This window comes from Anguilla anguilla, chromosome 2, assembly GCF_013347855.1.
Source record: "Anguilla anguilla isolate fAngAng1 chromosome 2, fAngAng1.pri, whole genome shotgun sequence".
Classification (NCBI taxonomy): Eukaryota; Metazoa; Chordata; class Actinopteri; order Anguilliformes; family Anguillidae; genus Anguilla; species Anguilla anguilla.
The window spans coordinates 54577654-54590109 of record NC_049202.1 but is presented as its reverse complement, the minus strand read 5'-3'; the positions used below and the strand labels follow the sequence as shown (position 1 = coordinate 54590109).

Below are 12456 nucleotides of genomic sequence, written 5' to 3'. Positions count from 1 at the left end.
TTGATGGCACAGTGAAAAGAACAAAGTGTAGTTACATAAAATGCATGAACCTTGGCATATTCAGGTATGCCTCAAAAGAAGGCAAAAGCAAAGATGCAAGAAATATATATAGTGCAGCATAAAGAAGGCATAAACAATTATTGCAATGAGGGTTCCTGGTTCCAAATATGTCAGGTAAAGCCGGATCCCTGCATCCTGTACACACATGGTGCTTCCCGTTGCATGTAACCCTGTATGGCACACTTTTGATGCCAGGGAAAATGTAGGTCACTCCGGAGTATTTATTTTTAAACAGCCACATAGGCCTGTTCCAGTAGAGACTGCACCCACACAGATCGGTTCAAAAGGAGACAAGATAGCAAGACGCTTTGTGTACTCACATGACATAAATTACTGTAGGATGGGTTGAAATAAAAAAATAAAAAACAGACTGCCATTAAACATAATTTATATTTATGTTACAGATACAGCTATCATGGCAATATATGGTTGACACTATGTGCTTCTGTCATTCAACAACATCTGTTCCATTCAGTGTAACATCATAATCTTTTCTGTTTTGTGTCTTTCCATATAATTCCATATACAAGGCAACAAATATACATATGAAAATGGCAGCTACATAGCAGTAATGCTGTTACAGCATACGCCACAAATGAATACCACTGGAAATGTAAATATTTTTGTTTAATCATCAGTTGTGATTGTGTTCAGTGTCACATAGTTTAGTTCTAGTCAGGGCCCTCTACAGTTTATTATAAAACATTCTCTATACCGGACATCTCTGGCTCACTAGCACTCAAGTACAGCATTCTAGACAGGAAGTAACAAAACATCCAGGAACCATTCTCTGTTTACCTCAGCATAACCTTCCCAATTACAACTCTATTATAAGCCCCCATTCTTAATGCTTGTAAAAATACAAGATTTGAGGTACTGCCAATGGCACTTAAATGTTATGAAATCAATGTTTTATTTTTTCATCTTTTTTTCCAACCTCTAATGCCAGATAATATTATCTCATGCTGTGCTGGTTAGAGCGGATACAGGTCCATCTCAAAGATCTGAGGTGTAGGCGAACTCCCAAGAGCAGTGCCTGTTTGGGTACATTCATGGATGGAAAAGATGCGGGAGTGTTGGGCATTGTGGGATACGTAATCACAGGCATTGTTTTAGCGTTTATGAAGCTATTCACTTGCCAGTCTTTGTAATTAAACATCTTAGCCCGAAGAGAGAAGAGTGGACTGAGAGTGGAGAGGAAGGAGACTGGGAGTAAGTCAATGGTGAAATGCTGCCCAGGGATTAAAATACCATCTGAGAGACTCTTCTGCACTGATGGGCTTTTTCTGCTCTCCTGGGACGGTCTTTTTAAGGGTTCCTGTAGCAAATGGAGCACAGCGTGGTGCTCTTGGAGTGCAGCTGTGACACCTCCCATTTGGGCAGAGACGAGGACAGCCATGAGCAGGGCCGACAGGTTTCTGTGACCCCACAATAACAAGGAGGAAATACGCAAGGCTCAGCCCCGTGCTCCCTTCGGTGAGCCTGATGGCAGAGTTTCAGGGGCCCGGTGCAGCTAATAAAACAGTGCTCTGTGTTAGCACTGGTACTGCCGCCACCTTCGAATTTGTTGCTTCCCTTGTTCATGCGGAGATTGGCGATCCTGTTACAAAACAATGCTTGTTTTTCTTTGGCCCAACAGAATTGTGAAAATCTCTCTGATGACTGTTAGACAGAGTGCAGTATCCGTTTATTATATTGTATATCTGTGTTATTCTCATTTCCATCATTGAGTATTAACAATACATATATTTACAGGAATATTGCCATTTTCCATCACAAAGCCTGTTGCACTGTTGCATGTTTTCATATTTTAGCAACATTTCACTCAGGGAATGTTATTCATGACCAAGTAACAAAATACCACGACCATCTAATCCCTTTTAAATTCAGTTGGTAAATGGCAAATGTAAATAGCTCTCAACATTATGTCATTTTCTCTGTTGTAATAGCACAATAAAATATGATATGACAATCTAATGCACTAGCTTTCACATGAAAGATTTGAAAGTGCTTAAATAAAGCCACCACCAAAGTTACAAGCTCACTCTAGTGACTATAACGGTGGAAGGGCTCTTTCTTGAAAATTAATCCATTCCAACTCTGCATGAATATTTCACGGAATGTGACTAAAATAATCAGCTAAATTGTTGGCAGTTTTCATGGCGTTTCAACAGATTGACTGTCTAATTTCAGCAACCATCCATGTTTGTGAGATGCCCTATCAATTAATAACCTGCACTGAAACACATTCCAGCGAGAGGACTGTAAAAATTCGATGTCTGTTGCATTCTGACATTTTTGCAATCAGCGCATCAAGTAAGAGGCCTGGCAGAATTTAAAAAATGAATACACAATCTTATTAACACAGGATGGTTTCCCACAATGCCTTCTTTTTCAAACAGTGAAGGAAAACTTTGAAATGGATGTCCTCAGATTCCTAAATGTCAAGAGCTGTCAGTCTATGTGATGCCTTCTTGACTGGCATGTTCATGATCACATTCAATCAGAACACATGCCACTTTGCCCTGAACTTTGCATGAAGTTTTTAAGTAGGTAGTACATTTCATTTCTGCACACCATTTTAAAATGTCATTCACATTGCATAAGAATACATATAAAGTGTCAAATAAGATCTCCTTGAATTCATCGTGGAATGTTAAAGACTGGATACACTGAATCAGAGTCTAATGATGGGTAAAATGTTGATTTGTTATTACAATCAACCAATATTTTCTCTAATTAACCAATACATTAAATGACAGTATTGGGCATTGCACATATAATTGATGTATCTGAAATCATGTTTAATTAAAGCATGCCCCATGGCACCCACACAGTTTATTTAGCTGTCAATTTGTTCAATCCACTTGTCTAGTTTGGCTTACTCATTCGCTTCAGAAACAGTACTGTTCTGTAAACATGGTGAACGTGTCTCCATTTTGTTAATGTTGCAAGTGTTCAATTGGTAAAAAACACAACAAGACAATATCGGCCACATCATCAGTAATCCATCAGCGTACAGAAGATTCATAGTAGATTCATCAAAGGTCACCCCCTTTTTTCTCTACTTTTGACAAAGGTTAAATTCTCTGGATTGGCTTAGGTAGATAGTGGACATAGAGTAAACTCAGGAAATCACAGGTCCCTCCCAAAGCATTGCTCTGTTACACATCAACTTGCTAAAACTTCAGGACCGTTTTTCCCAATGGGCAGTAAGAGGATCCTTTCAGCACAGTTCAGCCCTCTCCTGGGCCCCAAGAATCAAACAAGACAGACAGCGTGACAAAGAGGTGAACCATTTATCCATCACTTTCATGAAAAGAGCATTCATGGCAGGATACACCCACATACTCTATGTACGCAATAAAAAAGCTCCATGAGAGGCTCCTGTCAAAGCAGGGGCCAGAGCAAGGCCACGTCTGGCCCAGGGATGTTTCAGGCACTGTGGAGCACTCCGTTACCTCGCTGAAACTATGGGTCAGCTGACAACAGAGCACCATGCTTCTCAGCTCTGCGTGTGAGCTCGCCACAGTGTTGGATGCGTTTAAATCATGGAGGCCCATCTGTAGCCCCTGGGCCCCACAGTTTGGCCAATCTTTGGTGTGGTGTTGGTCAGCCCAGCTGTCTGATTGGAGCACCGCTCAGAGAACTGTAAAGAGCGTGGAGAAGTCAAAGAACTCATTCTACCCGCTCTAGAACAGCACATCCACAGCCCAGCACAGCCCTTGTGTGCACTCTCACTTTACCTTCATATTTGTAGTGTGCTGAGGCAAAGAAACCAGTTCTTGGTCTTTTTTAATTACTGAGTTATTTCTCACTCACAAGTTCTCAAACAGAGCAGTAAAATTGTAACTTTCACCTCATAGAACAAGGATACAAAAACAGCTGAACATAAATGCACCTTGTTTCATGTTTCCATTTGCTGAAACAACACTCCTACTGTCCTACTGTTTATCAATCCATGAAAAATTTATCTTTAAATTACAAATAATTGTACCAAAACGGCATAATTATTTCTGATATTTGTAACTAAGGTTGTCAGAGGAACAATGCATATTTCCCATTAAAATAATCTAAATAATTACATCAACTATAAGACCACAATCTAAACCAAGATGTTCAAGACAATGAAATGTACATTTTTCATATTCTGTAAGCCAGATATCAAAATATTGGAGGCACAAAAAATAAGGAACCCAATGCATGCTCAGTCTTGCTCGTGCCATGGCAAGAGATTAGAATGTTTAAAATTCTGACATTGTGTGGACTCTGGTGTTTATGTTGACAGATACTATCACATACATGACCCTCCACAGCTCTGTACCAGAACACAGTGTCCCAGCTTAAGGGGCTGGACTGGTGTGAGGCTAGTGTCAGATTTCAGGGCCCCCTCAACAGTGCACAGCAGCTCCTCTCAGCCAGGTGTATGAGCAGAACGCCCCCTAGTGACTGCCCTGTCGAACTGCCCCGCTGCACCAGCACAAATGTAGCAACAGCTTTAAATGCTTCCCATTTACCTGCTTAACCTTCACTAGCTCCTCTTGCATTTGACGCTGAAGGCCTTCTGACTCAGCCAGCTGATCCTGTACAATTGAATACAGGTGAGAAAGAAATTACATGCCGCCTATTCAAATATATTTAAAATCAGATTCATTTTGGTGGAAACACAAGAGGAAACTAAAAAGCACAGGATTCGGTCCTATATTCCATATGGGGAAAAGTGTTGTGCCAGTTGATAAATAAGGAGTAAAACAAATACACAATCCATATATTGGTAAAAAAATAAGATATCCTTATCTGTGCCGAAATAGTTTTTTGTTCAATTTCCTAGTGAATAAAATTCACTAATAAAATTTAAAATCTGGTGATAAAATTTTCAGCAAATCCATTCAGCTAATTCTGCCGCAGGTCTGTGTGCAATTTAGATGTCTGTAAACTAAGCAGAACATGTGCCCCAAAAGTATATATATATATATACCAGCCATGCTTTATTACACCAGGCATCCTTACAGCCAACAAGCCATCTCTTATCCTTAGTGTCCCTTTCCATTATCTTCTTAAGCCTATTATTTTCCTGCTGCTTTATTTGGGGTAAAATGACATGCCCAATTGATCTTATAAATTAATTAACAGGATTTATATTAAATGTTAACTTCTGCTTCTAGTAAGTGCTACTGATATATTTCTGCTCTTATGCCACTGACAGCAAAATGAACAACTTCTGATCTCTGAATCATATGTATTTCTCAGTTGTCTGAAAATTACCTGCAGTTTCTTTATTTCTCTTAAAGCCTCAATGTGGTCTTTCCTTAGTCTCTCCATTTCTTCAAGGTCTTCAGAATCTGATGTATAAACCTGGGGGATGCGCAGTTTGATGAATTTAATATCTGCTCTAAAATGTACCATCAAAACCATGTCAACATAATTGTCAAACTGAGGTATAGCTAAGCAGCCAAACAATGACAAAGATGATGAAGAAAAAAGGAACAGGTAAAATTAAAACATCCAGTTTCTGCCCAGCCATGCTTCTTGGCTGCCATTTCATAATTGATGCATGAGTATTGCATTGGTTGGTTTATCATCTAAATAAATGCACTGAATCTATGGCATTGTTTGGGAGTACCCACCTGTTGATGTTTTGATGTTTCCAGAAGGCTAGTAAGATCATCAGATGTAAATCTACTTAACCCTTGAAGTGCAGATTCACTGATCTGCACCTTGAAGAGCTCTCTGGTAATGGCCTCAAAATCTAAGCAAATCAACATAAAAACATGTATATTTAGACACGTGCAAGCTGATGTTGAGCTGCTATGACATAATGTGAAGGAAAAAAGCACCCCCACTCAGTGACAAGAAAATGCTTTCATCATCACAGCAGTACACAGTTATGCAGGGATTGAGCACGTATACTAAGGCAGTACTATTAATTTGGCACAAATCCTTTTCATGGACCATCTTTAACAATATATGTTCTGTTTACACAGCTGATTCATAATTATTCATTCCAAATTTATTTTCTGTGGTTTCAGTATGCTATATGCCTACTAGGTGAAAGATTGAGACGTACCCCACCCTCTATCCACCACAAAATAAAACATCAGAACATCATCTGAACTTGATGAACTACTGGAGTCGTCAGGTCCAGTCAGTTGATGGCAATGGGCCAGCATGCAAGGACCGTATTGGAGCTCAGTGGCAAAGTGAAGGATTTCCTCTTACCTCTGCAGGACACTGTACCAGCCGGATCTGTTTTCAGCCTCTCTCTCAGCAGCTGCCACTCATCTTCTGTGGGCGTTATTCCCAGGTACCCAAGCGCCTGAGGACACAGCCACTACTTATCACACAGAGTGTTTTTCCATTTGTCTCCATTCATTGTACAGCACGGTAAATTGCAGCTAGGCTGCCTTTTTATTTATTTTTTCTTTTTGTGCAGTTGGAATTTTTGTAGAAAATGTAAAAGTAAATACACGAATATATAATATTGATCAATAATCATTATTATGCTAGCACCCTTAAGCTGGTAAATACTCCTTACCCTTAAGTGCCTACCTTTTTCCTCTTAGTTTCAGGTGAAGAGACCCAGGGGTGAACTGTGCTGGTCTGGGCAATGAATTCTGGCATGTACACTGTACGCTTTTGGTCCATATCAACTTTCACAAGGCATGTTGGGGTGGGGGTTAGGGCAGAGGCTCTAACCACATGCATTAGTCCACCAACCCCTGCCCTCTCAGCAACTCATCACAGTTTACCAAGTGATGAATCCGTTGAAAGCTTGTGTAGGCACATCACATTAGCCAAAGCAAGTCTGACCCAATGCAGGCAGAAATTGTGCAATTCTGATCAGTTTTAAACTTTGAATTAACTGTGACTGACCTGCCTCAACTTTTCGAGCTTTAGGCGGCTGTTGAAGCTGTTTGAAACTTTCCTGTGAGTGGACAAACTGTCTGCCCTTTCACAGGCAGAAACCAGATCTGTAAACAAAAAATCCAGGCAGGTTAGAAAAATAAGAACTTTTCTAAAAAGGCTTAAATAAAAGACCCGAGGGCATGAAAACCAGTGAGCTATGAGTGAAAGATGAAATAAAAAACGCATACTGTATCAGCTTGACAGGAATTGGTGCTTTAGAACAATTTTGTGCAAAGTCTACTTAAGGGGTACAATTCATAAAGCCAGAATATTCCAGCTGTTCAGTCTAACTAACTGACTAAACATGGTGCAGAAACAGGCAGTGTGCAAGATGGGAGTGGGAGTGACACGTCTGAATTTCAGTGGTACTGAGTAGATGAGAAATGCAAATTTACTAGAGCAGAAAATGAGATTCCAATCAATGCTGCTGGTAGTCTTTTAGTTGACAGTGAAAGGGACAGCACAAAAATATTGTCTGCGCGTTTCTCCTGTGAGTTTTTATGAACAATTTTTGCAACATCCTATATTAGCTCCTAGAAGCTCCGATGCATATGCTGTCAGCTGCCACTTTTTAAATTCTGCAGCACAGCCGCGCTGTCATTGTTATGGAGGGATACAAACTAGACAGACTGCAGCCACCAAGTCGGCAAGTTGCTTGAGCAAGAAGATAGGGACTTAGCTGCTGACTGCCTCCCCTTCCTGGGTGCCACCATGACCAAGTATGACCAGTGAGCAGGGTTGCTGGCCCCAGTCACTGTGGCAGCCGGGACTCCATATCAGACTATGGGCTGCATCACTATACTGAGACCAAATGTATAATGGTGTCTTCAAATGTTGTTCTGAAAATCGAAAAAGCTTCAATCTAGAAAGGTCTGAAATAAAACGCTTAAATATAATTTTAGCTAAATATGGGAATATTGAAGTTGGTCTCTTATGGAGACACAGACTAGGAAAAAAGATAACAGCCTTAATGAAAGTTTGTTTTCTGTGGCAAATTGCCTTAATAGATCTTCCTGAACAGCTTAGCCATCACCAATAATGCACTTCTCCATGGAAAAGACAGCACAAGCAACATTTGCGCAGTGGGCACAGACTTCAACTTAATTTCTGTGAACCAAATTTTCTTGGTGTCATCTAGCATGCAACCACTTATTTCGAAAGAAGATTAAATACAGAAATCAGAGAAAAGCACCCAAATCCATTTGGGTGACACGGAATTCCTCTGGTGTTAGCATGCTGTTCACGTTGTCATTTCACAGACAGGCAGGATGTTCGACACCTTCCAAATGAGCAGTCTGGCAGTCGCCTCCCCGCCTCTCTCGCTTCCTTCACCCGGCAGCTTGCCATGTGCCATCTGTCCCCTGTCTCATGCTATGCCCGTTGAAGCTTGTTGTAAGTATCAAACAACTTCTGCAGCACGAAAGCTGTACCGCACTCAAGCCCCAATTCAATCTGACCGAGACATGCTTTGAGTGGTGATTTCATGCAAGTGTTTTCCCCCCCTTCTCTCAACATCAAACTTTTGCACTAGCTTAACTAAGCAAGCTACTAAGAGAGGGGGAAGTGTTATTTTCTTTCAGTTCCCCAATATGTTCAGTTAATTTCTCTGACTGGTCAGCTTTTGAGATTTGAATGTTTGAATTCATGACTCAGAGTTCCAATGTAACACTATAGATCTACATTCAGAATTTCACATCCGGAGCAAATATATGGATGATCAGCCACAATCATTCTAGGTATCCCATCTGATGAAAACATCTCTTTCTCTGTTAACAGTTATGAGGTATTACAAATCCTGACAAATGATGCGAGAAAAGAGCAAATATTTATGAAAGACTGTTTTCTCTAGAAGTACTCAAGAAAGATTCCACATCTTTCAAGTACCAGCAGAACAACCACAAACTGAAGAGATGAAGTTCTCAAGATACTTGGCTATTTTCTTGCTTCACTATTCTCAGTGAAAAGACATGTGCAATCAAAAAAAAGAAAAAGAAAAAAGAACTGAACAATGTCTGCAACTACTAGGCTATGGACATAACATCTATTGTAAAGCCTGAAGGTCATCAGCAGGGGAAAGGTAGTGGAGGAGCAGTACCTTGTTCACCATTAGCTCCATCATTTGGTGACCTGCAGTACTGCAGTTTTTCCCTGTGCTCCAGCCAGCACAGCTGAGTACCTTAAGCAATCAATGCCCAAATTAAATTCATCTGCAGCAACTGAGTAGGAGGGAACATTCATGGGGAAATCATGGAGGGTGAAAGCCAAACAATTCCAAGAATTATTTTTTAGATTTTTGCATTTTTCTTTGGAACATTGACTTTAGTTTAACTACTTGATTTGGTTTATTTTCAAGCCAGCAAGCGGATTACTTAGGCACCAGAACGGGGCAAGCATTTCGTTTTTTCCTTCTTTGTGTATCCTCCTTGATACACGATAATAAATGAATCAGTATGTTCGCTTATTATTGCACTATATCTTCTGCTCTGTCGTAGATATTTAATTTAACACACTAGAGCAGACAACATGCCCACCCCTGGTTCTGCCTTGCACATATCCATGGACAAGATTCTTACACACACACACACACACACACATGCACGCACACACACACGTGTATACACACAATTATATATAAATTAACTATGCTGTGAAAGGGGATTTAAGAATGCAACGGCTCAATATTAATTAATTAAGTAATTATAATAATTAATAAGGTAAACCTCTAGTGCAGTCAGTGGTTTGGTTATGTGTGTTTTATATACACTAAAGCAGGCATCTAAATCATTCCAACTGTAATATATATTTCCACAGTTATTAAGAACAGTTCAATTGAACACCATTATTAGAATATTTAAAATTCAATTCTGGGAAAACATGATATATCTTGAAAGTGTAATCATAATTTCCTTGGGTACTGTATATAAAAATTAATTAGTACTCATTACTAATACATAACTGCTTTGGGTAAAACCCAAGGAGAGATTATTCCGAGTGCATACACTAAAAAGTTCAATTTATAGCATTTATATTAAAAAAGGGTGTAACAGTATTTCTACACATTTAACTGAGATGCACATGCAGTGATGCCTTTCAGTTTGTATTTTTACAGGGAGTTTCATATCTCATCAGCACAAAAAAATAAAAATAAAAAATTAACCGTGAAGTTCAGCAAAATTGTGCTACCATTGTCAATTTGGCATTTCATAAATCAACACAACTCATAGTCTGGCCCATCATTCCAAGGACAGAAGCAGAGCCATATTTGTCATATTTCTCTGGATTATTGTGGATCACTGATAGGAGCACAGTGACAGGGCTTTTCATAGCTTCTCTGTAAGGGCTATAATAGAGCTGGGCTAAAGTAGTGCACATATAAAACTGTCCACCCACTACCTGGTGCAGAACACCATATACCACTTCTGTCCTCCTAGTGACAGCTCTCCACATCTTATAATGATCCGACGTGCGCGTATGCACACACACACACACGCACACACACACACACACACACACACACACACACACACACATATAGCAAAAGCACACTGGAGTCATTCCCGTACAAAAATACCAACACTCAGCATTTGAGAGTCTCTGAGCAAGAGAACCCTCGCCCCCTCAACAGAACAAGTTTGCGCAGGGAGCATTTCACCACAATGGTGCCTCCTGGAACCGAGAGCAGGAGAGGACACAAAACCCTTAGCAAGAGGACCAACAGAAAGCCAAATGCCTTGTGGCGCACACACTGAGTCATATGATGCTCAAGCTCTCGCACCACAGCAAAAGGGCTAAGGACTTGCTTTGAAACATGAACATTTCATCTCTTTTCCTCCACAAGTGATCCATTATTTTATCCTGAGGGTCAAAAAAATCTTTAAAAAAACTGAAGTTATTTTAAAGTATTGTTGTCAGCTCACAGAGGCTCATCATGGAGTATGGTATGAAGAAAAAGAGCATTTACATAGCTCTGCTGTATCACAAGATGGGAATGGAGATAAATCTATTTCACAATGGGTGAAGCACTAAGAGAAAACAATCAAACCTGACTAAGACACTGAAAATGTATATATCTCTGTAAATCACTCCCAATTTACTTCTCGTACTTCTGACATAATTTTGGGAATGTGCATAAACAAGGGAGCAAGGGATTTTTTGATCAGTCTGCATGGTCGATGTGACGAAGATTGGCAAAACCTATTCAAAATGACTGTGGCAATCCATCGGGAGTGAATTGCTGCAGGGTGGATACACAATGTACCGAAATGTTCAGCACTTCCCCAGGTGGAATCTTGCACCCTACATGACTTTACACTTAATGAGTACATGCTGTTCTACTCTACTTCTCCCCCATACCTTCTGATACTCACAGTCATTCCCAAAAAAAAATGTGCGAAGCTGCTAATAAATATTTAGAACCACGCTGGCACTGGGATTCACAAAAATAAAGAAATAAAGATTCCCTTATTTCACTGTGTTTGTAATATAACGTGCGCCTATTTGTTGAATCACAGCTGTCTGAACTACATGCAAGTCCGATGCAATTGATCAGCGTATCCATAGTTCTGATCAGCAATTCAAGTGGCCGCTAAGTGTCTTTGTATGCATGAAAGTGCTCATCCACAGAGAAGATCCTGTCCTCCACTGTCACTTAGCATAGCACACATCCACAGAGATGATTCTGTCCTCCTGTGTCACTTAGCATAGCACACATCCACAGAGATGATTCTGTCCTCCAGTGTCACTTAGCATAGCACACATCCACACAGATGATTCTGTCCCCGTGTCACTTATCATAGTACACAGTGTACGAAAAGTCAAAAGTCTGGAGGGCTGACCTGACTGTCAGCCCAGGGAATCACTGCGCAACTAGAGTAAAAATGCAGCTAATACCACACCATTACGCGAGTGCATTATAATCCCTGCATCAGCCCCATCAGCATCCTCTGTACACAAAAATTACAACAGTGAAATGTTAGTGCTGAAAGAAATGGCGTTGAAAGGCTTTTATCACTCTACAAACTGAGTAAACACTGCACTAAAACTTTAAGCCATCTCAGACCTGCTTTCAGAAAAAGCCGTAGCAGGACACCATCCTTTTTTCTCTTATTTTACACCAACAGCACAGGCTTTTGAGCTACATCAGCTTCTTTGGCCTTTATTATTATTGTTTTTGTTGTTGTTGTGGTTATTATTATTGTAATTATTAACAATAATAATAATAATAATAATAATAATAATGATGTCATTTTTAAAATGCTACAGCACACTATCCGGATAGTGCCAGGCATTTTCTCTGTAGCATGGTACACAAAGCAGGGAGAACATGTTATTACCCTGAGTGGGGCCAAACTCAGTGTATGTTTGCGTTGGTCAGCCCTCCAATATAAAACAGATTTTTGAACCTCTGTATCTCTTGCCATTTCACAACCAATCTCAATGCCATTTCACAGATGGTACAGACGTTCTGTAATAGGCAAGTACAGGCCCACT

At 40.1% G+C, this 12456-nt stretch overlaps 1 protein-coding gene across 1 annotated transcript in view; it reads right to left on the bottom strand.

Annotated features, from left to right (window-relative positions):
• stxbp4 (syntaxin binding protein 4) overlaps positions 1 to 12456 on the bottom strand; it is a 41240-nt gene that overhangs the window by 9554 nt on the left and 19230 nt on the right. The window contains exons 14-18 of the mRNA XM_035403201.1: positions 6934 to 7031; positions 6280 to 6376; positions 5688 to 5809; positions 5326 to 5415; positions 4578 to 4643 (exon numbers count right to left, since the gene is read on the bottom strand). Of these exons, the coding sequence (XP_035259092.1) occupies positions 4578 to 4643; positions 5326 to 5415; positions 5688 to 5809; positions 6280 to 6376; positions 6934 to 7031 (473 nt within the window). The remainder of the gene's footprint in view (positions 1 to 4577; positions 4644 to 5325; positions 5416 to 5687; positions 5810 to 6279; positions 6377 to 6933; positions 7032 to 12456) is intronic.